The 24,795-nt window shown below is 42.0% G+C and overlaps 5 protein-coding genes across 5 annotated transcripts; 3 read left to right on the plus strand and 2 right to left on the minus strand.

Moving 5' to 3' along the window:
- Window positions 1-8,450: 8,450 nt before the first annotated feature.
- LOC129038069 (histone H2B type 1-F/J/L) lies at window positions 8,451-9,146 on the minus strand. Its single transcript, XM_054490612.2, has one exon. It carries the CDS (start codon window positions 8,840-8,842, stop codon window positions 8,462-8,464), a length of 381 nt encoding a protein of 126 aa, XP_054346587.1. The 5' UTR covers window positions 8,843-9,146; the 3' UTR covers window positions 8,451-8,461.
- On the plus strand, window positions 8,806-9,537 carry LOC129038063 (histone H2A type 1). Its single transcript, XM_054490605.1, has one exon. It carries the CDS (start codon window positions 9,145-9,147, stop codon window positions 9,535-9,537), a length of 393 nt encoding a protein of 130 aa, XP_054346580.1. The 5' UTR covers window positions 8,806-9,144.
- Window positions 9,538-11,010: 1,473 nt separating this feature from the next.
- LOC129038062 (histone H3.1) lies at window positions 11,011-11,421 on the plus strand. Its single transcript, XM_054490603.1, has one exon. It carries the CDS (start codon window positions 11,011-11,013, stop codon window positions 11,419-11,421), a length of 411 nt encoding a protein of 136 aa, XP_054346578.1.
- A 2,906-nt stretch (window positions 11,422-14,327) lies between these two features.
- LOC129038061 (histone H2A type 1-J-like) lies at window positions 14,328-15,515 on the minus strand. The gene has a single exon (XM_054490602.2). It carries the CDS (start codon window positions 15,501-15,503, stop codon window positions 15,060-15,062), a length of 444 nt encoding a protein of 147 aa, XP_054346577.1. The 5' UTR covers window positions 15,504-15,515; the 3' UTR covers window positions 14,328-15,059.
- Window positions 15,516-15,727: 212 nt separating this feature from the next.
- On the plus strand, window positions 15,728-17,164 carry LOC129038070 (histone H2B type 1-M). Its single transcript, XM_054490613.1, has one exon. The coding sequence runs from the start codon at window positions 15,747-15,749 to the stop codon at window positions 16,125-16,127; it is 381 nt and encodes a 126-aa protein (XP_054346588.1). The 5' UTR covers window positions 15,728-15,746; the 3' UTR covers window positions 16,128-17,164.
- The last annotated feature ends 7,631 nt before the right edge of the window (window positions 17,165-24,795 follow it).

The following is a 24,795-nucleotide window of genomic DNA, read 5'->3' on the forward strand; positions in this document are numbered from 1 at the left end:
TGTTGGCCAGGCTGGTCCTGAACTCCTGACCTCAAGTGATCTGCCCACCTCGGCCTCCCAAAGTACTGGGATTACGGGCATGAGCCACCATGCCTGGCCTACATATATCTTATTCATTGTCTTATTCAATCATACAACTTCCTGATAAAATGAGGCTGATTTTCACCCCTATTTTGCTGATAAGGAAACTGGTATAATGAGTGTCACTGACTTGTTTGTGATCACACAGTGGCCAAAATGGCATTTGTTTCTTTGTGGTGATCTCACAAAGGTCAAGATGACCTTAGATCCTCAGTTTTGGCTGTTTTTTTTTTTTTTTTTTTTTTTTTAAACCAAGGAACCAGATTCTAGCTCCTATGTTTGTTCATTGCATGGAGAAGAACAGGAAGATCTGGGGGCCACTGAATGGAAGGTTAGATCCATTTTCTTGGTTAAGCTTGTAGGTTTTCTCATCTCTTTTCCTTCCTGCAGCACAATTCTTATAAATGGCAAAATCTTCTTTTAAAATTCTCAGTCTGTAGTCTTCTTGTCCATACAGAAAATAGATTCCAGGTCAACACATTTGATAGTTTGGACTGTGCTAACTGCTCCAAAATTTGAGTACATCTTTTGGGGATGTGGGAATTTAGTGTTGTAGGCCTCAAGTGGGGTTCGTTCCCAGAATTTGGAGAGACTATAGAAATATAACCTGGTTGGCCAGGCACGGTGACTCATGCCTGTAACCCCATCAATGTGGGAGGCCGAGGCAGGTGGATCACCTGAGCTCGGGAGTTCGAGACCAGCCTGGCCAACATGGAGAAACCCTGTCTCTACTAAAAACTTTTAAAAAAATTAGGCAGGCATGTTGGTACGTGCCTGTAATCCCAGCTACTTGGGAGGCTGAAGTAGGAGAATCACTTGAACCCGGGAGGTGGAGGTTGCAATGAGCTGAGATCACACCATTGCTCCCCAGGGCGACAGAGTGAGACTCCATCTCAAAAAAAAAAAGAAAAAAAAAAAAGAAATATAACCTGGCCATAATATAAGCATAAATAAAATAGAGGACATTCTTTCAAAGCTTTTCTTAGCCTCTTATGTTTCTCAGATATTAAATAATCGGGCCAGGCGCAGTTGCTCACACCTGTAATCCTGGCACTTTGGGAGGCCGAGGTGGGCGGATTAACTGAGGTCAGGAGTTCAAGACCAGCCTGGCTAACATGGTGAAACTCCATCTCTTCTAAAAATACAAAAAATTAGCTGGGTACAGTGGCACGTGCCTGTAATCCCCTCTACTCGGGAGGCTGAGGCAGGAGAATCGCTTGAACTTGGGAGGAGGAGGTTGTGGTGAGCAGAGATCATGCCACTGCACTCCAGCCTGGGCGACAGAACGAGACTTCATCTCAAATAAAAAAAAAAAAAAATAGTCAAATGCGAAATAATACAAAATAAAGTAAAATTCCAGCAACTTAATGACAGATATTGAAGCCACCTTTGCAAAATTATGACTGAGACAGTGAAAGAGATGGAATTTAACCAACTCCATCTTGCTTCTAACCTCCAAGCTGTCTTTGTTCATTCCTGGGTGTAGGCTGAACTAACTTAGGGAGAAACTTAGTTTGTAGTTTATAGTTTAAACAAAGATGGTAACAGCCCTTTCCCAAAGCAGACCTTCTTGCCTTGGGACTGGATTGCCTTTGTAGGACTAACATTAGCCACAAGATTAAAAATTATGGCAGCTGGAGGCTACAAGATTCTAACCCTCCCTAACTGCTCCTAAGATCAGTGCTTGAGATATTTTGCAGACGCTGCACTCAAGATGGGTCAGATAGCACCACCCAGATCTATTAACTGGCTCATCTGATCCTGTGGCCCCCACCCAGGAACTGACTCAGCACAAGAAGAGAGCTTCAACTCCCTATGATTTAATCTCTGACCATTCAGCACTCCTGGCTCACTGGCTTCCCCCCATCCACCAAGTTATCCTTAAAAACTCTGCTCCCCAAATGCCCAGGGAAACTGATTTGAGTAATAAAACTCTAGTCTCCTGCACAGCCAGCTCTGTGTGAATTACTCTTTCTCTATTGCAATTCCCCTGTCTTGATGAATCAGCTCTGTCTAGGCAGCGGGCAAGGTTAACCCCTTGGGCGGTTACAATATGTACATGGGAAAGTGGTTGGCCTGCTTGGAATTGGAACAAAGGCAAACTAAGCATGATGACTATCAATGAGTTGTAGCCCAAAACCAACCAAGGAAGGACTATTAGTTCATGCTAGATTGCCTGTGTGGCTGTTTAAGACAGGATTCCACCAACAGTAAGAGAGACAAGTTTTAATCCCATTCAAAATTATGAAACTATTCCTTAGTAACCAGGCTGTTTCATTTACTTTGATTTGTTACTTACTAAAGCAATTTCTGATTAACAATTTGTGGTCAGTTCTGAGTCCAGGCACATCTTCCACTATAATTAACACAATGAGTTCTAGTTTTACTATTTTCTTATAAGTTTTGTTATTGTGACTATATCCCTCAGATGCAAGCATCCCAATGAAATCTCTGCTTGAAAAGGCCGGGTGCAATGGCTCATGCCTGCAATCCCATCACTTTGGGAAGCCGAGGCAGGAGGATCACCTGAGCTCAGGAGTTTGATATCAGCTTGGCCAACATGGTGAAATCCCGTCTCTACTAAAAATACAAAAATTAGCTGGGTGCAGTGGTGTGCACCTGTAGTCCCAGCTACTTGGGAGGCTGAGGCATGATAATCGCTTGAACCCGGGAGGCAGAGGTTGCAGTGAGTGGAGATTGCACCACTGCACTCCAGCCTGGGTGACAGAGCGAGACTCCGTCTCAAATAAATGAATGAATGAATGAATGAATAAATAAATAAATAAATAAATAAATAAATAAATAAAATCCCTGCTTGAAGCATTCCATCAGTACATCCAGGTTATAACAACCGAGGCTCATGGAAACATTGCAGAGGAAGACAGGCTAGGGGAGAATGTCAGGTTTGCAGGACCTTCTTTGGTATGGTATGAATGTGTCCCCCAAAATTAATGTGTTGGAAACTTAAGCCCCAGTGCAACAAGGTTGGGAGGTGGAGTCTTTTGGAAAATGTTTAAGTCATGAGGGCTCTGCTTTCAGGAATGGATTAATGCTGTCTTAAAAGGGCTTGACCGAGGAAGGGAGTTCATCCCTTTTTGTCCTTCTGCCATGGGAAGACATAGCATTACTCCCCACAACCTTCCCCCAAAGACACAGGACTCAAGGTGCCAATTTGGAAGCAGAGACCCGGCCTTCACCAGCCATGGAATCTTCTGGGACCTGAATCTTGTACTCCCAGCCTCCAGAACTGTGAGAAAAATAAATTTCTTTATAAATTACTCAGTCTCAGATGTTCTGTTATAGCAGCACAAATGAACTGACGTTGCTTAAGGTTTTCTAGCCTTAAATGCTATGATTATTCAATTATAGCTCATATCTTGTAAATATGTTCTGAGACAGGCTGAAGAGTAAGTTCTTATGGGGGAACATGAGGTTGTAATGAAAAAAATCAATTTAGAAAAAAGCTTTATGAAAGAAGTTGAGGACTGTACCTACGTTAAGCATGAAAATAACAAAAACAAAAAAATACCCTTATTCCTGACAATAAGCCAAAATGTTCATTTGAGAGAAGGATCACCTAGAGGGTAAACAATAAAGCCCTGTTGAAGGATACATATGCTCTCTTGTTCTCCTGTTATAAAATAAAATCCTCTTCCAGTCTTTTTATATTTCTTCATGTCAAATATCCATTCAGGCCTACTACTTCTTATAATTTAATACCTAGTAATAAAATTTCAGAACATGGCCTTGCAAATAATTTTTTTTTTCTTTTTTAGACAGGATCTCACTCTGTCGCCCAGGCTAGAGTACAGTGGCTTGATCTTGGCTCACTGCAACCTCCACCTCCCGGGTTCAGGTGATTCTCCTGCCTCAGCCTCCCGAGTAGCTGGGATTACAGGCGCGCGCCACCATGCCTGCCTAATTTAAAAAAACTTTTAGTAGAGACGCGGCTTTACCATGTTGTGTTGAGCAGGCTGGTCTCGAACTCCTAGCCTCAAGTGATCCACCTGCCTCGGCCTCCCAAAGTGCTGGGAATACAGGCATGAGCCACCGTGCCTGGCTATAAATTTTTTTTTTTTTTTTTTGAGACGGACTTTCGCTCTTGTTGCCCAGGCTGGAGTGCAATGGCGCCATCTCGGCTCACCGCAACCTCCACCTCCCTGATTCAAGCGATTCTCCTGACTTAGCCTCCCGAGTAGCTGGGATTACAGGCATACACCACCACACCCAGCTAATTTTGTATTTTAAGTAGAGACGGGGTTTCCTCATGTTGGTCAGGCTGGTCTCAGACTCCCAACCTCGGGTGATCTGCCTGCCTCGGCCTCCCAAAGTTCTGGGATTACAGGCAGGAGCCACCACGCTTGGCCCTATAAAATCCTAATTAACAAAATCATTCACACACACACACACACACACACACACACAAATGTAAGGGCATGGTCTGTCTCCCTTGAAGCTACGGAATTACGATTCTCCTTCACAAAGATAGTCAAAGGATGTGATCTGATGTGTTAGATTTTTCTCTCTCCTGTTCAATATGGAGTTTTGCATCTTAGTTTGTTTGGGCCACTATAACAAAATACACTAAACTAGGTGACTAACAAATAACAGGATTTTACTTCTTACAGTTCTAAAGGCTAGGAAGTCTAAGATCAAGGAGACACCATATTGTATGTCTAATGAGGCTCACTCTCTGCTTCATAGATAGCGTCTTCTTGCTGCAATTTCATATGGTATAGGGGATGAAGAAGCTCCCTCTTTTATAGGGGTACTAATCCCATTCATGAGGATGCCATCCTTATGACCTATTCACCTCCCAAAGGCCCCACCTCTTAATACCACCACATTGGGGATTATCCTTCAACACAAGTATTTGTTTTTTGTTTTTGTTTTCAACATAAATATTTAGAGGGTAACCATTCAGATCATAGTAGTACCAGTATCCAAAACTGCCACCAAATAGTTTGTTCTAAGTTAAGATAATTGCAGAGCATCACTTAACTTGAAAAGCGTTTTCTAAAATGTCCAAATATTAGACACTGTTGAATATCCCATAGATATATATATCTATTCAGTGTGCAATTTTGATTCATTGGCTTATTTAGTTATATATTGTTATGGTAACAACGCTCTATTTGGGCCGGGCATCGTGGCTCACGCCTGTAATCCCAGCACTTTGGGAGGCTGAGGCGGGCAGATCACCTAAGTTCCGGAGTTCAAGACCAGCCTGGCCAACATGACAAAACCCTGTCTCTACTAAAAGTACAAAAATTAGCTGGGCGTGGTGGGGCGTGCCTGTAATCCCAGCTAATCAGGAGGCTGAGGCAAGAGAATTGCTTGAACCCAGCGGAGCTTGCAATGAGCCCAGATCACACCATTGTACTCTAGCCTGGGCAACAAGAGTGAGACTCCATCTCAAAAAAACAAAACAAAAAACAATGCTCTATTTGACATGTCTCTTTTTAACTGGTGATAAATACTTGTAAGAGTCTAAAAGAGACTAATAGTACTTTCTTTTGCTTTTTCTCCCACATGGTCTGACCAACAAAGAAAACTCTATGACTGCTAGATTAACAAATAACTTTAGAGTCTGCTCATTTAAATAAATGTTATTTAAGTAACATTTAAATAAATAGTGTTAAATTGGCATCTGGAATTGTGTGTATAGTATTTCAGAATCTCACTTAGTAAGTCCTTCTCAGATTATATCTAGTTGTTTTATCCTGAAGTCCTCATTTTGAGAAGCCTGCCATGATACAGAAGGAGACCACTGGTGTAGCATAGTCACAGACTACTTGCTCAGCCCCATGGATGCTCCCTTCTGCCTACCCCTGACTTTAGCCACACCACAATATTTCTGCTTTTTTGAAGGTGACACCCATTTTCTTATTGCCTAGAATGCTATTTGGCACTCTTCCCACTCCCACCCGTAATATTATTTATTCTGTGCTCCTTAGGCTTTTTATTCATATCTCTACTGCAGCATTTATCATCTTACAAAGTGTGTTTTACTGATAATCAGGTGAAGTGATTCCTTACACTACCTTTTTTTATGGATGAACAATACACACATAGGATTCAAAATTCAAAAACCATAAGAAGGTTACAATGAAAAGATCCTCCATCCATCCCTGTCTGTAGGACATCCAACTTTCTCTTTCCTCAGAGGCCACCACTGTTAGCAATTTATCCAGTATCCTTCCAAAAATATTTTACATTTATACACACACACAAACACACACAAAATTCTACTGCACATTATCCTGTATCTTGCTTTTTTTGCATTTGACAGCAAATTTTGGAGATCATCCCATTATTAGTACCTGGAGAAGCCGTATAGTATACACTGGTTATAAATAGGAATTCTGAAACCAGACTCTGGTTTTGAATCATGTTTTCACTACTCATTACCTGTTACCAACCTAAGTAACAAACATAGAGGCTCTCTAAAGAAAAATACATTTATTTGGGAATAAAGCATTGTAATGGAATCTATATGCTATAAAGTACATGTGTATTCAAGGAGGTAGAGGAAGACAAAGTTTTTAAAGAAAAAAATGAGGAGGGTTACAATAACAAGGGCGATGCCAGTCCAAGATTGGGAAGGCAGTTGTTGGGCAAATGGTCTCGTAGAAGTATTTTTTTTGTGTGTAAGGTTTTGATGACCTGTGTTTATGGTTGTGGCTCTTACCATTTTTTGTGATAGTTTTTGTTGTTAGGCACACAAGCATGAGAACCTTCTCTTTATGGCCTTTCTTGGCTCTATGTGCCAGGATTTTCTTAACATTAGTGATTTCATTTTGATTGACAACTTTCCCACTGTACAATTTCACACTTTAGGCAATTTACTCAAGCTCTCTGAACCCCCATTTTATGAACTGTAAAACAGGTATAAAAATAGTAATTTATCACGAAGTTGTTATGAAAGCTAAATGATTTAACGTATGTAGAGAGCTTTTTAGGACATTATCTGGCACATAATAAGCAGTAAATAATTATGAAAAAGAGCCTTCTTATTTTTTACTAGATAGAATGATGTACTGTAATTTATTGCTAATCAGTCAGATTGCTTCAGTCTTATACTACAAACAGTGCCGCTGAAAACCCCTGCATATATTATTTTGCATATTTTCAAAAATAGTAAATTCCTACGGGTGAAATTTCTGATGTAAAGATAGGTGCATTTTAAAATTTTGACAGGTATTACCAAATTTTCCTTTATGAAAGCACTACCAATTTGTGGGGCCACCAGCAATGATTGAGAATTAAGGTCTGGGAGGCTTATTCAGGATTTTCCATTCCTATCGCAGAATACTATGACTGGCCTATGGTGAATAGTAGATGCTTAATAAATGTTAGTAAATTGGATGGTAAATAGTATACGAAAAACAGTTGGGTTTGGGTGAAAGCAAGAAAAACTTTTAAAAATCTACTTTGGCATCTTTTGCTAGCAGACATTGACAATTAGAAGGTAAGGTGTTAACTTTTACTGATCCCTCACTTTTTTTTTTCTGAGACAAGGCCTGGCTTTATCGCCCAGGCTGGAGTGCAGTGGTGCGATCTCAGCTCACTGTAACCTCCGCCTACCAGGCTCAAGCCATCCTCCCACATCAGCCTCCTAAGTAGCTGGGACAACAGGGGAGCGCCACCAGTCCTGGCTAATTTTTGTACTTTTTGCAGAGACGGGGTTTTGCTCTGTTGCCCAGGCTTGTTGCGAACTCCTGGGCTCAAGGGATCCGCCCGCCTCCACCTCCCAAAGTGCTGGGATTACTGGCATGAGCCACCGCCCCCAGCCCTCTATTTTCCAATTTAGTCGGAAAGATTTAAAAGGCCAGCCTTGTTTCCGTAGTGCTGTTTTTTGGTTTTTACCTCGGGTCTTTTGTAGTGCCTTAAAATCATGTCTGGTTGCGCAAGTGAGGGAAAGGATTGGGTAAAGGGGGCGCCACCGCAAGCTGCTGTGCAACATCCAGGCATCACCAAACCCACCATCTGGAGCCTGGCCCGGCGGTGTCAAACGCATCTCTGGTCTCATCTTTTTAGAAACCCGGGGATGCTCAAGGAATTTCCAGATAACGTGATCCCGGATGCGCTTGACTTACACGGAACAAACAAAGCGAAAGGCAGTCCCTGCTAAGGACTTAGTTTATGCCCTCAAGCGCAAAGGTCGGACCCTCCATGGTGTTAGCAGCTATATGCACGTACCTCATGTACATTTCACCTTAAAAGGCTTTCAAAGAGCTAGATTAATTTAGTGGATAGATCAACAAAATGATGTGTCCCCTTGCCCCCCAGTGATAGGAAGAGCGAATCAGCTCTTCTTTAGATAATAGTTGAGTGGCTCTGAAAAGAGCCTTTGGGTTTGACAGAAGAGCTTGAGAATTTACTTGGAGCTGGTGTACTTGGTGACGGCCTTGGTGCCCTCCGACACCGCGTGCTTGGCCAGCTCCCCCGGAAGCAGCAGGCGCACGGCAGTCTGGATCTCCCTGGAGGTGATGGTCGAGCGCTTGTTGTAGTGCGCCAAGCGGGAAGCCTCGCTTGCGATGCGCTCGAAGATGTCGTTGACGAAGGAGTTCATGATTCCCATGGCCTTAGAAGAGATGCCGGTGTCGGGGTGGACCTGCTTCAGCACCTTGTACACATAAACAGAGTAGCTCTCCTTACGGCTGCGCTTACGCTTCTTGCCGTCCTTCTTCTGGGCCTTTGTCACTGCCTTCTTGGAGCCCTTCTTCGGGGCGGGAGCAGACTTGGCCGGCTCGGGCATAATGACACAATACTGGTAAAACCAAAACAAGAACTTGGTCTCCTCTTTTTATATAATAGTTTATGCGGCCGAGGTAGGGGGAAGGTCTCTGCTGATTGGTGATTATCCGTGGATGACGTCAGATGCCAGTTTTGCCCAGTCAAAATAGGTATCCTGCATAATCGAGTCCTATTGGTCTAAATAAAAATAAAACGTTAGCCAATCGCACAGCTTCCTTTTCGCGCCCAGTAGAGGCTATAAAATGTACATTTTTCTACTTTCATCTCAATCTTTCTTGACTGTGTAGATACAGGCCTTTTGCCATGTCTGGGCGTGGTAAGCAGGGAGGCAAAGCTCGCGCCAAGGCCAAGACCCGCTCATCTCGGGCCGGGCTTCAGTTTCCCGTAGGCCGAGTGCACCGCCTGCTCCGCAAAGGCAACTATGCCGAGCGGGTCGGGGCTGGAGCGCCGGTGTACTTGGCGGCGGTGCTGGAGTACCTGACCGCCGAGATCCTGGAGCTGGCTGGCAACGCGGCCCGCGACAACAAGAAGACTCGCATCATCCCGCGTCACCTCCAGCTGGCCATCCGCAACGACGAGGAGCTCAACAAGCTTCTGGGCAAAGTTACCATCGCACAGGGTGGCGTCTTGCCCAACATCCAGGCCGTGCTACTGCCCAAGAAGACCGAGAGCCACCACAAGGCGAAGGGCAAGTAGAAGCCTGGATTAGTTTGCAGCAACTCAATCTCAAAGGAACCAAAGGCTCTTTTCAGAGCCACCTACGATTTTGTGGAAGAACTGAGCACTATGTTTAATATGATTTCTCGTCTTTGCCTACTTCTAAACCACTCCAAAGGTTATGTAGATCAGTCTTCTGTGTCTTGGTTAGGTAGTGACAATCTCGTTGGCTTTTTAAAAAAGCCTGGATAACATTAAAAGTATTAAACCGCCTTCATCTTAAGCTTAGTGGAAGAAAGTTTAATTTTTCCAAAGTTGGCATTATCCAAGTATGTTGAATTCTATATGGTTCACTGTCGGGTTTTACTTTTAGTCTGTTGAGAAGCAAACATGTCTGCTTTGGGGCCAGATGTTTTCTGGGTCTTGGTAAATGACAAACCGAGCATTCGACGTCCAATCCAAATCTAGATCAACGACTTGGATTCTTCATTTCTGAGAAATATCTCGAATCAGTATAACTAGTTGCATTTGAACATTAATGATTGAGTTGAGAATAAAATTAGAACAGTTACTTATGGTGCCAGGTAGTTCTCTTTGAAGGATTTTCTGAAAATTCATTGAAATTAAAATTTCCCGAGCTTTCTCTCCCCCAGCCACAGAAATCGATTTCTTAGTATAGAGATGACTCTTAATTTGTTTCAGCATGGTAAATTCCACTTTTAAAATATCTGACTTGATGTTTTTAATCTGACTTAATCAGATCTGGATGTACGAATGGAATAGATTCTTAAGACAAAATGAATTATGTTTCTAGAGTATTAGAAAAATAAGCTGCAATGGAATTACTTTAATCTGAAAGTGAAAAGTTCACATAAGGTTGTTTCTTTGACATTTTTGGGCCTTGAATTTCTCACATGCGAACCAGGTTTTCTTGGTTATAAAAATAGAAGTTTTTAAAATTTAAGTGGTCAAAAGATAGAAAATTGAGGGGACAGGTGTGTATGGCTGTCCTGTCCAGTATTGCAGCCACTAGCCAATTGTGGATAGTGATCATTGGAAATTCCATAGCATGAATTTTATATAAAATACACATTGCCTTTGGTAAAGTCAGTGCCAAAAAGTGTAAAATACCTAACAATTTTAATTTCGATAACATTGAAATATGTTGGCTCTACTGGATTAAGCAAAATATTAAAAATTAATTTTTCCTTGTTTTGTTACAATGTTGCTCCTAGATAAGTGTAAGTTACTTATATTGCTCTCATTTATTTCCACTGGAAATCGCTAGTATAGTGAACAACTGTATAGCGAAAATAGAAAATAAAATATGGAGACCATGAACTGCTAAGACTGTCAGAGGAATTGGTGAACAACAAAAATTTGAGTCCTTGGCCAATCCGGTTACTGTTGGATAGGCCTTCAACATACTTTTTGTCCAATCAGCTTCAGACTCTCACTATAAATAAGCGGCTAGCTTTCTCTTTCTCCTTAAGTGAATCTAGCTCTGAAGGCATGGCGCGTACGAAGCAGACTGCTCGCAAGTCCACCGGCGGCAAGGCTCCGCGCAAGCAGCTGGCCACCAAGGCGGCTCGGAAGAGCGCTCCGGCCACCGGCGGTGTCAAGAAGCCCCATCGCTATCGGCCTGGTACAGTGGCTCTCCGCGAGATCCGCCGCTACCAGAAGTCCACCGAGCTGCTGATCAGAAAGCTGCCTTTTCAGCGTCTGGTGCGTGAGATCGCGCAGGACTTCAAGACCGACCTGCGCTTCCAGAGTTCCGCGGTGATGGCGCTGCAAGAGGCGTGCGAGGCCTACCTGGTGGGGCTCTTTGAGGACACCAACCTGTGCGCCATCCACGCCAAGCGGGTGACTATCATGCCCAAGGACATCCAGCTTGCACGTCGTATCCGCGGCGAGAGGGCTTGAGTCTCAAGGACTCACCGATTACATACCCAAAGGCTCTTTTCAGAGCCACCCACGTGCGCGCTGAAAAGATCTGTTTCTCTGAGGAATTATTGTTTTGCCTGTAGTAGATAAGGCCCATTTCCAGACGTTATACAATCTGTTTTGTAGTTTTCTGCTAACCTGTACTGTGGTGTGTATATTTCTTGCCAACACGCCAGGACTGAAGTTGGAAAAATTCAGGTTAATGTAGCTCATGCTGGCTAAAGTGAAAACATTCTCCCTCCGCCCCCCGTTCCTAAGCAGTGTTTCTTTGAACTTTTTCAAGCCGGATTTTGGGCCTGTTTAAACCACTTAAATGTAGTTAATGACAGATGGTTTGAGGATTAAAAGTCGTCTGGAGAAAGCCCGCCAGAGAAAATTCCCTTTGAAGCCCCATGTAAAAATACGTGTGTGTGACAGTGTTTTCTCTGACTTCTGACAGTGGCTAAAACTTTGAACTGTCAGGAGTATTCAAAATAAGACTGCCTTGTAGGTAAGCCTGTGGTAGTTTTTTTGAGCACAGGATAAAATACTTGAGTCTTTGCTTAAATGTTACCTTCTTATTGAGGCTTTGTATGACTAAATAAAATCTGTATAATCCCCACCTATTTTTTTCACCCTAGAATTTGTCACTATATGCTGTATCAGAGTTTGCCGATGTATTGCTTGTGTGTTCTAAAATACAGGCTCCTGAGAGGAGGAACTTTTGTTTACTCGCATATCTCCAGTAACGTAGGAGATTTTGATCAGTATTTGTTGGATAAATGAATGAATGCATGGGTATATAATAGTAAGGAAACATACCCACATGGAAAATCTCAAATGAGAGAAATACATCAGCTTGGTAGATGTGCTCAAATCAGCTTCTTGTGGGCCATAAAAGCCCTTACCTCATCCATTCTTGTATTCAGAATGCTAGATTTCTATAACTTTACTTCTGTGAGCTCTCTAGCATTCTTACAAGTATTCAAGATTTTCCCTGGCAAATTGGCTTGTGTATGTGTGTTATCATCTCTGTCTCTCCTTAGCTTAGCTTGTGAAGGATGTAAGTGGAAAAATCATAGTATTTTTACGCTGATTTTTAAAAAGCAGTTTTAATTCTCTATCTTGTTTCAGTTGGCTATTTATGTATCTTCAGTTATTAGAATTGGTTACATTCTTAATATACTTTTTTGGAAATTTGATATCAAGATCACTACTGCAACATTCACAATCTGCTCATCCTCATCTTGTGTGTGGGTTCATGATTTCATTATTTCCACTATATGGAATTTAGAAAGATAAATAATTTATGATTAATATTTTACAAATTAAAATAATGCTTTAATACTTTAAATTGGAATCAACACCCTAAGCAAAACAAAACAGTTTTTCCCCTCTCAGAAATTAGCTTTCTTCTGGAAAGGAAGATACACCATTTTGGAGGGAAGCAATGCCTCTAGGACACTTAGGGGCCCAACTGCTAAACCGATGGGTATTGTTGAGTGTGTAAGTAGTGCATTCCTTCTTTCTGTGCTGGGAAACTAAGAGCTAGTAATAAATCAGGGAGGGCTCACACAGAGACTACCTGGTATGTACTAATCAATACTCTTGCTGGCTGGGTAGGGCATCCTCTCCTGGAGATATGCAGCCAATATACTCCCAGTTAAATTTCCAGTTATAATTACATGAGGAATTATTTATTTAAGGGACAGTGAGTAGTTCTAGTTATGTGGAAATGAATACTCTATGTCTTTTCAAAACACTCCATGTACTGAATTACAATAGTCTGGTAACCATCCAACTCAGCTAATTTGTCAGGAGTTCATGACCAGCCTGACCAACGTGGCAAAACCTTGTCTTTACTAAAAATAAAAAAAATTTAGTCAGGTGTGGTGGCATGTGCCTGTAGTCCCAGCTACTCGGGTGGCTAAGGCAAGAGAATCGCTTGAACTCGGGAGGTGGAGGTTGCTGTGAGCCGAGATCGCGCCACTGCAGTTCAGCCTGGGCGACTGAGGGAGACTCCATCTCAAAAACAGAAAACAAACAAAGAAAAAATAAATTTAAAAAAAGGACATAATTCTTGTGTCTGAATTTCCTGAGATGGCAAAACTCATAAGTGGCATAACAATCCTTTTCAAGGCCCAAAATAAAAGGACCTTGACATGCCCATACATAAATATGGACAACAGGCCGGGCGTGGTGGCTCCTGCCTGTAATCCAAGCACTTTGGGAGGCCGAGGCGGGTGGATCGCTTGAGTCCAGGAGTTGGAAACCAGCCTGGGCAATGTGGCAAAACCCCATCTCTCCAAAAAATAAAAAAATTAGCCAAACGTGGTGGTGTGCACCTGTGGTCCCAGATACTCAGGAGGCTGTGTTGGGAGAACCGCTTGTGTCCAGAAGTTGGAGGATGCAATGAGCCGAGATCGTACCACTGTCCTCCAGCCTGGGTGACAAAGCGAGACCCTGTCTCAAGAAAAAAAAAGGATAACATGAGGAACTGGCCTCACTATTCTCAAAATAGCCTTTGGCTTTTCTCATCAGTGCTCTTGGAATCAACTTAATAAGTATTCAGAACCATCCTTAACATCGAACATCACCAGCTTGGACTACTATGCTTGGCCATCTACTTATCCAGCAGTTACTAAGTATTTAACTCACTTACTAAGTTTAAGTGTTTACAGGATACATTTGTAACATAACACCCAGGTACAAAAAGGTTAATTACATACAGAATTAAACAGAAAAATATCAGAACACATACAATGAAGTTAACTATTATTAACATGTGATTTCAGCAGTGCACTAACATATATACATGTAATTATTGGGTCACTGCAGAACATGTATATGTTTGAAAGACTCTTAATTGGAAGACTTCTAAGGCCAATTTTCTTTTTTATTCCAAACTCTTGTAAGTGCAAAAATTAAAAATAGAAAACAAAACATGACCAATGTATACATTGGTAAATATAAAACTGCCTGGTTTTCTTTAAACATACCCATTGAGCAGCTCCTTTCCTAGAGGCCAGGAAATAGGGCTGAGGACTCTACCCTCAGTTTTCAATCTAGAGACTGTGAAACTGTAGAGAAATATACCGCCTAGTAGCAATCCATATACTTTTTCTAGTAAGCATATTGAAAACCGAATACTATACTATATTCCTTACAGCCCAGTGAGTTTCCCAGAATCATAAATAAAACCCACCGGTATCTACTATGTAACTCCCAGTAAGATGCTTTGACTTTTGTCAAAGTTGTGTCCCAGTAAAATGCCTTCAAGATACCACAAACTGGCCTGGCGCATTGGCTTATGCCTGTAATCCCAGCACTTTGGGAGGCCTAGGCGGGTGGATTACCTGAGGTCGAGTCCGAGTGCAGCCTGGCCACCAAAGCAAAACCCCTGAAAACACGTGTTAGCAAACGTACCTTGTTATTATCTACATTAAGAACTAAAAAAAAAAAGAAAAAAAAAACCTTGAAATTCTGGCAACGTACACAGGTTAAGGATTAAAACCGTAACATCATGAGTGTATTGTGGAGTGGTGAAGCAGCTGAAAACGGAATCGTGTCATCTTTTCATGATCGTTGAAGTGGCTCTGAAAAGAGCCTTTGTTTTTATGCGCTTTTCAACTCGGTCTTTACTTAGTCTTGTGGTGGCTCTCAGTTTTCTTTGGCAGCAGCACGGCCTGGATGTTGGGCAGGACGCCACCCTGTGCGATGGTGACTTTGCCCAGAAGCTTGTTGAGCTCCTCGTCGTTGCGGATGGCCAGCTGGAGGTGACGCGGGATGATGCGAGTCTTCTTGTTGTCGCGGGCCGCGTTGCCAGCCAGCTCCAGGATCTCGGCGGTCAGGTACTCCAGCACCGCCGCCAAGTACACCGGCGCTCCAGCCCCGACCCGCTCGGCATAGTTGCCTTTGCGGAGCAGGCGGTGCACTCGGCCTACGGGAAACTGAAGCCCGGCCCGAGATGAGCGGGTCTTGGCCTTGGCGCGAGCTTTGCCTCCCTGCTTACCACGCCCAGACATGGCAAAAGGCCTGTATCTATACAGTCCAGAAGAACTGAGATGAAAGTAGAAAAACATACATTTTATAGCCTCTACTGGGCGCGGAAAGGAAACTGTGCGATTGGCTAACGTTTTATTTTTATTTAGACCAATAGGACTCGATTATGCAGGATACCTATTTTGATTGGGCAAAACTGGCATCTGACGTCATCCAAGGATAACCACCAATAAGCACTGACCTATTCTACTCCTAATTTGCATAATAGCGTTTAAATAAAGAGGACGAAGCAGCCATAGCGTTGTTGTCTTTTGTTTTTCACCATGCCTGAACCAGTCAAATCTGCTCCAGTCCCTAAAAAGGGCTCCAAGAAGGCTATTAACAAGGCTCAGAAGAAGGATGGAAAGAAGCGCAAACGCAGCCGCAAAGAGAGCTACTCTGTTTATGTGTACAAGGTGCTGAAGCAGGTCCACCCCGACACTGGTATCTCCTCCAAGGCTATGGGGATCATGAACTCCTTCGTCAACGACATCTTTGAGCGTATCGCCGGGGAAGCGTCACGCCTGGCGCATTACAACAAGCGCTCGACCATCACTTCGAGGGAGATCCAGACGGCCGTGCGCCTACTGCTGCCCGGGGAATTGGCCAAGCACGCCGTTTCCGAGGGCACCAAGGCCGTCACCAAGTATACCAGCTCCAAGTGAGCCTCTCGCTGCAGTTACAGGTCCTCCCTGACCCACACCCCAAAGGCTCTTTTCAGAGCCGTCCACGTTTCAAGAAAGAGCCAGTTCACTGTTAAGTTTGTCTCCCGTTAGGTACCCTTTGGGGCTCGCTTGGTACTATAAATGTACGTGTGTGTGTGTGTGTGTGTGTGTGTGTGTGTGTGTGTGTGGTGTAGTCTCACTTTGTGGCTCGCTTGGTACTATAAATGTACGTGTGTGTGTGTGTGTGTGTGGTGTAGTCTCACTTTGTTGCCCCCCCTGGAGTGCAGTGGCACGATCTCGGTTCACTGCAATCTCCACCTTCCGGGTTCAAGCGATTTTTCTGCCTCAGCCTCTCGAGTAGGTGTGACCACAGGCGTGTGGCACCAGGCCCTGCTAATTTTTGTATTTTTAGTAAATACGGGGTTTCACCACGTTGGCCAGACTGGTATCGAACTCCTGACCTTAGGTGGTCCACTTGCCTCGGCCTCCCAAAGTGTTGGGATCACAGGTGTGAGCCACTGCGCCCGGCCCAAAATATTTTGAAGAGGATTATTAGCAAGTATGAGTGACCGTGGCTTAGGGAAGACACAACCTCCTGAGACCATGAGAAAGTGGTTCTGAGGCAGTCAGAATGCAACTGTTTTGTACATTTTAGGGAAGCGGAAGTTATTGGTAAAGTCATAAATAAATGTGTGGAGGGTTAGTCCAGGCGCGGTGGCTCACGCCTGTAATCCCAGCACTTTGGGAGTCAGAGGCGGGCGGATCACTTGAGATCAGGAGTTTGAGACCACCCTGGCCAACGTGGTGAAACCCCGTCTGTACTAAAAATACAAAAAATTAAATGGGTGCAGTGGCACATGCCTGTAACGCCAGCTTCTTGGGAGGCCGAGGCAGGAGAATCGCTTGAACCCGGGAGGCAGAGGTTGCAGTGAGCCGAGTCGTGATCGCAACACTGCACTAACCTGGGCAACAGAGCAAGACTCTGTCTCAAAAAAAATCAGGTAAATCAAAGAAAATGAACTGGAAAAAATAATTGCTTTTAATATCATCGTGAATACCTAGTGAGTGTTTTGTAGATGTGTTATAGTTAAATTGCCAGAAATATTCTAGTTATGTTTAAATCAATTTTTAAAATCGTGAGAAAACTCAGATACCTGAAAGGATTCAAAAGGCATCTGCACTGAGATTGCTTTTCCAGAGCCTTTGAATCCTCACATTTCTTTAAAGAAACCCAACCCGGAAAATATTTTCTAACACGTGTGTGATTTATGCTAGGAATTTCCAATTTAGGATTCCATTCAATAAATTATCATAATGTTAGCAAAGACATATACATGTTAATAGATTAAGTAAGAATAATACATTCAAAGCGTGAAGCATATTTAAATAATTCCCAAATTTAACTTTAACTTTTGGTTGTCTATTGAAACTGTAGAATCCAAAGGAAAACTTCCCCTTTGTCCTCTGAAGGTTTGGTGAAAAATCAACTCACAAAAGGCAGAATAATAGGAGAAAAGGCATACAAATTTATTAATGTGCATGGGGGAGAATCAGTGATTACTGCCTCCTCCTCCCCCCCACGCCCCATTCAATAGAATACAGATGATTACATAGCCTTCTTCTTAGGGAAAAGGGAGTTGGGGAAATGTGGACGATTTTAGAGGGGTATTAAGTGATTTTTAGGGGAATTCAATAGGCTTGAATAACATACAACAGCCTAGGACAAAGTCTGTTTGGCCCACAGACCAGAAAATGGTTTGTGACAAAGGTTTGTCTCTGTGTTGACAGACTTCAGTCTTCTTGCGATATGAGTTTTCAGTTAATGAAGACTCAGAGAAGGGACCAGAGGTAATTGTTGTCTTCTTTGGCAGGTCTATACTTTAGAGAGATAAGGGAATTTCAGAGAACAACTTCATTCTGTGCTTTCAGATAGAGAAATGAAAGACAGGAATAGGGGGAAGGTCCGAAAGACCTTGAGTATTCTTCAGTTCAGTATGTCAAAGCTCCATATTTTGGGGAATCGGTTTCTGAGCCCGAACAATACAATCTCATTAGATGAAGCATCTATTCTTGATACATGAGTATCACGTTAGAAACAAAGCTCAAAAGATTTTTTTTAAAAAATTAGGCTGAGTGCAGTGGCTCATGCCTGTAATCCCAGAAATTTGGGAGGCCAAGGCAGGCAGATTACTTGAGGTCAGAAGTTTGAGACTAGCCTGGCTAACATGGTGAAACCTCATCTCTACAAAAATACAAAAATTACCAGGGTGTGGTGGCGTGCGCCTGTAATCCCAGCTTCTTGGGAGGCTGAGGCAGGAGAATTGCTTGAACCCAGGAGGCAGAGGTTGCAGTGAGCTGAGATCACACCACCACACTCCAGCCTGGTGACAGAGCAAGACTACATCTAAAAGAAAAAAAAATTAGGAAAATACTATCCAGAAATCTTGGCAGAATTGTTTATGATTATTATTTTTGAGACAAGGTCTCACTCTGTTGCCCAGGCTGGAGTGCAGTGGCACAATCACGGCTCACTGCACCTTGGCTTCCCCAAGCTCAAACAATCCTCCCACCTCAGCCTCCTGGCTTACTGGGACTACAGGCACAGGCCACCACGCCGGGCTAATTTTTGTATCTTTTTTGGTGGGGACAGTGTTTCACCATGTTGCCCAGGCTGTTCTCAAACTTCTGTGCTCAAGTGATTCTCCTGCCTTGGCCTTCCAAAATGTTGGGATTACAGGTGTGAGCCACTGTGCCCTGCCCCTATTTTTAATTTTTAATAGAACAAAACAGAATTTTGGAGTTGACACAATCTTTATATGTATGTACAGTCATTTTAGAAGAGATAAAATTCACATTTTGCTCACAGAATACTTAGCAAAACAATATTTAAAAGTTCTTTCTTGAATTGTTTTACCCATACACTGATTGATTTTACTTTCCCCATACACTTGGAGAACTCTAACCTACTGTTATAGCATGAAACTGTGTAAGCCACTATTGGAGGTGTTGATGACTATATCTTGTTTTTACAAGTCATGTGGAGTGCAGACTGGGTTTCATTCTTTTTTTTCCCCCGTAGTGCCTAGGTCAATGGTGACCCTAGAAAATAAGGTGGATATAATGTGTCAATGTAATATAACATACATCTTTATGAGGGAAATAAAAAAATGGATATAAAAATGAAAAAATAAGCTTTAATTAATTAATTAATTATTTTTTGAGACAAAGTCTTGCTCTGTTGCCCAGGCTGGAGTGCAGTGGTATGATCTTGGCTCACTGCAACCTCCGCCTCCTGGGTTCAAGCAATTCTCTTGCATCAGCTTCCCAAGTAGCTGAGATTACAGATGCCTGCCACCACACCTGGCTAATTTTTTCGTATTTTTAGTAGAGACAGGGTTTCACCATGTTGACCAGGCTGGTTTCGAACTCCTGACCTCAAGTGATCTGCCTGCCTTGACTTCCCAAACTGCTAGGATTACAGGCGTGAGCCACTGCACCTGGCCAAGAAGCTTAAATTTAAATGAGACAGAAATAGCACAGAGGCCTTTGGGCTTTTGGAAAAAAAGTAGAGGCCGTTCAGTGCAATGGGTACATTCAAGCTATGACTTGGAGGTTCATTATCATGGTTGAGTGGATTCTACCTAGGAGTGCTGTTTGTTAGCAACTTCACACTTAAATCCAAATGTCACAGCTGATTATTATTAAGCAAGGGTTAAATTCTTTGAAAAGAAAAAAAAAATCTAGTTTTCTGTCTTTAGGCTTGTGAGTACTGTGAAGTGTCTCAAAAAGACTAATTCCTACAAGAGATGTTTATGGGCTTGGATTTATTGTGAGACAACAAAAGAGTAACACTCGAATAAGTTTTGTCTCACATTTTGAATAAAGGCAGGCACACTAGGCAAGGGGTAAGGGCAGATACTTAGGGTCTCCTTTTAGGGGAAGGGTTCTCTCTCTTTTTTTTTTTTTTGAGACGGAATCTTGCTCTGTCAACCAGGCTGGAGTGCAGTGGCACGATCTCTCGGCTCATTGCAAGCTCCGCCTCCCGAGTTCACGCCATTCTCCTGCCTCAGCCTCCCGAGAGGTGTAGCTGGGACTACAGGGGCCCGCCACCATGCCCGGCTAATTTTTTGTATTTTTAGTAGAGACGGGGTTTCACCGTGTTAGTCAGGATGGTCTCAATCTCCTGACCTCGTGATCCGCCCGCCTCGGCCTCCCAAAGTACTGGGATTACAGTCGTGAGCCACCGCGCCCGGCCAGGATTCTCTTTTTGGGTAGAGATTAGCTTTTTCTGAGTGAAGGGTGGCATGATACACCACCCCAAAATATGCCACATTGACACAAGAAATATTTGAGTTGAGGGCAACTAAGAAGAAGTAGATAGAAGAAAACTCTCTGCCCTCTCCCTATTTGCCTAAAAGCAGGACATAAATGTACAGAGGTGTCTCTCCTCCCCTCTCTACCAGAAAGGACAAAAATTAATTACTAGAGACGACATCAGACTCTCATCAGCCTGGAGAGGGCACCAGAGCAATCTGCATAACAACTTTACTAAGCAGCCTTTATCTACCATTAGTTTCCTATATATTTGCCTTCCCACAATTTGTTACTCCTAGAAACTCAAAATACTTTTCCTTTGTCTTCTAATTTCTCTAAAAAATTATTGATCTTATTAAAGATGCTGTATATAAACTGGAGTTTTAAGTCACATTTTTTAGTTACTCATTTCTGGGTACTCCCACATGTGACATGTGCTGTACACATGTTAATAAACTTGTTTGTTTTTCTCTTCTTAATCTTTTGTCACAAGGGCTCTAGCTGAGAACTCAGAAGTGTAGAGGGAAAATATTTTTTTCCTCCCCTACATGAGGCTTCCAGGAAAACCAGGTTTTCCTGACAAAATTAATGACAAACTTTGGCAAACTTTCTACTCTCTTAGGTATCTTCTTGGTTTTCCAATGTTTTTCTTTATCTTAAATCTGTTTACTATGTATGTCTTGATTTTAACTGTATGTATAAACATATTCTCTTTATTGATATTGTGATGATGTTTGAAGTGGGAAATGAAGAACAGGCCTCAAAAAGAGTCCTCAGCTGGCCTCGGTGGCTCATGCCTGTAATCCCAGCACTTTGGGAAGCAGAGGCAGGTGGATCACGAGGTCAGGAGTTTGAGACCAGCCTGACCAACATGGTGAAACACCATCTCTACTAGAAATCCAAAAAATTAGCCAGGCCTGGTGGCACGGCTACTTAGGAGGCTGAGGCAGGAAAATTGCTTACACCAGGGAGGTGGAGGTTGCAGTGAGCTGAGATTGAGCCACTGCGCACCAGCCTGGATGACAGAGCAAGACTCTGTCTCAAAAAAAAAAAAAAAAAAGTCTTCATTTGATTATATTTGATTTTTATTTTAGCTATTAATATATTCTAATAGCTGTTTAGAAGTTATATCAAAACAAAACTCTAAGCATTTATTCAAATACATTAGAAATTTAAATGACATAAAAATTGTTAAGTACTTTATTTGGACTAGTGCAAATAGCATAAATGTGAATTAAAATCTATACAAAAAGTTAAGTAATTGAATATCAATAAAATATTAATAAATAAATAGTAAATATAAATTTTATATATATGACTAGTGAGATCAACTAAGCTAGTCCATTATTTCCTAAAGTATCCTGTGGAGTAACTCTTATTGCCTTTACTCTCATTAAAAATATGAGGAAATTAAGACAAAAACAGCAAAAGTGTCTGCAACGAAGCCACAATTTAAGTCCAGGTTTGTTTGATTGCAGAGGCTGAGCCCCTCACTATTCTCCAAAGTACATACATGGAAACACTGAAAAACAAAGAAATTACTTTTTAAATTGTGTCCATATTACACTTTCTTTAGAGTTAAAAGAATTTCACAGTGTATCCATGCATGTAAAAAATATTAAATATATGAAAAGATGACTATTGCAATAGATAGATATCATAAAGTTAATAGGATAATCTTTGGACTGTGATTTATAGATATTTTTTCAGTTTGCCTAATCTGAATTTCCTAAATTTTCAACTACGTACATGAATTGCTTTCTAGTTATTTGGACACCAACTGATGTACTTCAATTCAATTCAGGCACTGATTATTTGGAGTTAGCCAGACCTCACCAGTTAAAGGGCACATTTCCCAACAAGACTGTCCCAACTTCAGATGCCAGCTGCAAGTGGGGTTCCCAGGCCACTTGCTCTTCTGAGCAACTGACTTCAAATCCAGGGATTCCCACTACCCCTTCATGTTCAATAATTTGCTAGAATGACTCATAGAATATAGAAAGTGCTATCCTTATGATTATAGTTTTATCATAAAGAATACAAATCAGGACCAGCCAGATGAAGAGACACATAGGGCAAGGCTTGGAAGGGTCCTGAAAGCAAAGTTTCTGTGCCATCTCTATGTGGAACCAGGAGTCACCTCCCTAGGATATCTATGTGTTCACAAACCAATAAACTCCCTGATCTTGGTATCCAGAGCTTTTATGAGGGTTTTATTATGTAGGCAGGATTGATTGAATCTTTGACCATATGATTGAACTTGTTGGGGCCCAGGGAAATCTTCCCCTTTGTACTCTGAAGCTTCACTGAAAATCACTGTCAAGAGGCAGATTAATAGAAGAAAAGGCATACACCTTTATTTAACACGTACACAAGAGGCTTCAGAATGAAGACCTAAAAATACAGGGGAAATTGTCCATTTTTATGCTTAGGTTCAACAAAGTATGGACAGCTATGTAGAAATACGACTGGACATAAGGAGTATGATCTAATGCTAAGAGACTGAGTGGGGAAACCCAGCCAGGCCTGTCTAGACTCTTCTTGGGTGCTCTGTGTAGTATTTCTTTTGTATATGGGGCAGGGCCCTCTCTGGAACGGGGGTCTTACGACTTACAGTCAAACAAGGTAAGTCAAATAATTTCTTTGTGGCCAGTTTTTACAGGAAAAAATAAAGTTTTTAGGTTTCTTATTGTTTTTTTCTTTTTTTTTTTGAGATGGAGTCTCACTCAGTTGTCCAGCCTGGAGTGCCGTGGTGTGATTTCGGCTCACTGTAACAGCTGCTTCCCAGATTCAAGAGATTCTCCTGCCCCAGCCTCCTGAGTAGCTGATATTACAGGCATGTGACACCACACCTAGTTAATTTTTGTATTTTTAGTAAAGACGGGGTTTCACCATGTTGGCTAGGTTGGTCTCGAAGTCCTGACCTTAAGTGACCTGCCTGCCTCAGCCTCCCTAAGTGCTGGGATTACAGGCATGAGCCACCGCACCCGGCCTAAACAAGCTTATATTAAAGATGACTATTACTTATAAACAAATCAATAAATCTTGCTGGGTAACTAGTTCATTAACTCCAGACTCAATCAACAAAACTAAAAGTAAATTCTGAATGTAACATAGAATTTAAAAACCATAATACTCAATGCTGGTAAACATACACAGCAGTTACTGCTGGCAAAAGTGAATGGAATAAAACTTTTGAGGACAATGTAGTAACAGTCATCCAAATACCTTAAAATCTACATCCTTTGTGACAAAGCACTTCAATTCTACATTTTCCTCAGGAAGTAAATTTTGGACAGTTCTCCTTTAAATTAGGAAAAGAAAATTAGAAAGCACATTATTGCTAAATACTAGAAATACTGTGAAAGTGGACCTAGAAAATTCTTATGATGGAATATTAAGCAGACATAAATTACTGCTTTTAAAATTTTTCCTAATGTGAATTTTCTAAACTTTAACCGTGAACATAGATTCCCTTTGGCAAACCAGCTTGATTAAATTATAGGCAGAATAGAATTTTGGTAATAGTTCCGAGTATGTATAATGTTAAAGGTGGTACTTAATCAGCAGGGAAAAGATGGATTATTTAAAAAATCTGGTTGATTAATAAATTCCTAGGGAATTGTTTAACACTGTAGTAGGGAGAATTCAGGAGAAGAAATAATAAGTAGACTTTAAAATCACTTTTTGTAAACTCTTTAAATAAGGGAAATTGATTAAAACAGCGCGAAGTTGTAAAATGCCATATACTGCATACATTTTGTTCGAAAAAATGTGCATTTATCTGCTCACCAAATTATCTTTTTAGCTAGCAGTAGAGCTCTTTGTGTGATGGGAAAATGGGATAACAGGCTGTTGTTACTGTACTGGTTTTTGTTTGTTTGTTTTTAATATATTTTTAAAAAGAGTGTCTCCTAAAGCGTAAGCGCTATCATGCTGGACTAATGTTTTAACTTAATTTAATTGTTTTCTTGGTAGAGATGGGGTCTCGCTATTTTGCTCATGCAGATCTCAAAACTCCTGACGCCCAGGTACACTCCCACCTCGGCCTCCTAAAATGGTGGGATCACAGACGTGAGCCACCGAGCCTGGTCACTTTTTTGTATTCCCCACAGTATTGATGTATATCTTCTGCGTTCAAAAGCAATTTTTTAAAGCCTTATAACGTGGTAACAAAATACTTTGCACATTACAAAATTCAGAACACGAAAACAAGAAGCTCGCTTTTTTTTTTTTCCCTATTTCGGTTTGGCCCTTTAGATTTCCCCTCCCCCACCGGGGCGGGACTTCCCGCCGACTTCTTTCAGGTTCTCAGTTCGGTCCGCCAACTGTCGTATAAAGGCGCTGCCTCCGG

The sequence above is a fragment of the Pongo pygmaeus genome, chromosome 5 (genome assembly GCF_028885625.2).
Source record: "Pongo pygmaeus isolate AG05252 chromosome 5, NHGRI_mPonPyg2-v2.0_pri, whole genome shotgun sequence".
Lineage (NCBI taxonomy): Eukaryota > Metazoa > Chordata > Mammalia > Primates > Hominidae > Pongo > Pongo pygmaeus.

Excerpts from the sequence above, each read along its gene's own strand:
- LOC129038062 (XM_054490603.1), top strand. The coding sequence starts at position 11,011 with ATGGCGCGTACGAAGCAGACTGCTCGCAAGTCCACCGGCGGCAAGGCT.
- LOC129038069 (XM_054490612.2), bottom strand. The coding sequence starts at position 8,842 with ATGCCCGAGCCGGCCAAGTCTGCTCCCGCCCCGAAGAAGGGCTCCAAG.
- LOC129038070 (XM_054490613.1), top strand. The coding sequence starts at position 15,747 with ATGCCTGAACCAGTCAAATCTGCTCCAGTCCCTAAAAAGGGCTCCAAG.
- LOC129038063 (XM_054490605.1), top strand. The coding sequence starts at position 9,145 with ATGTCTGGGCGTGGTAAGCAGGGAGGCAAAGCTCGCGCCAAGGCCAAG.
- LOC129038061 (XM_054490602.2), bottom strand. The coding sequence starts at position 15,503 with ATGTTTTTCTACTTTCATCTCAGTTCTTCTGGACTGTATAGATACAGG.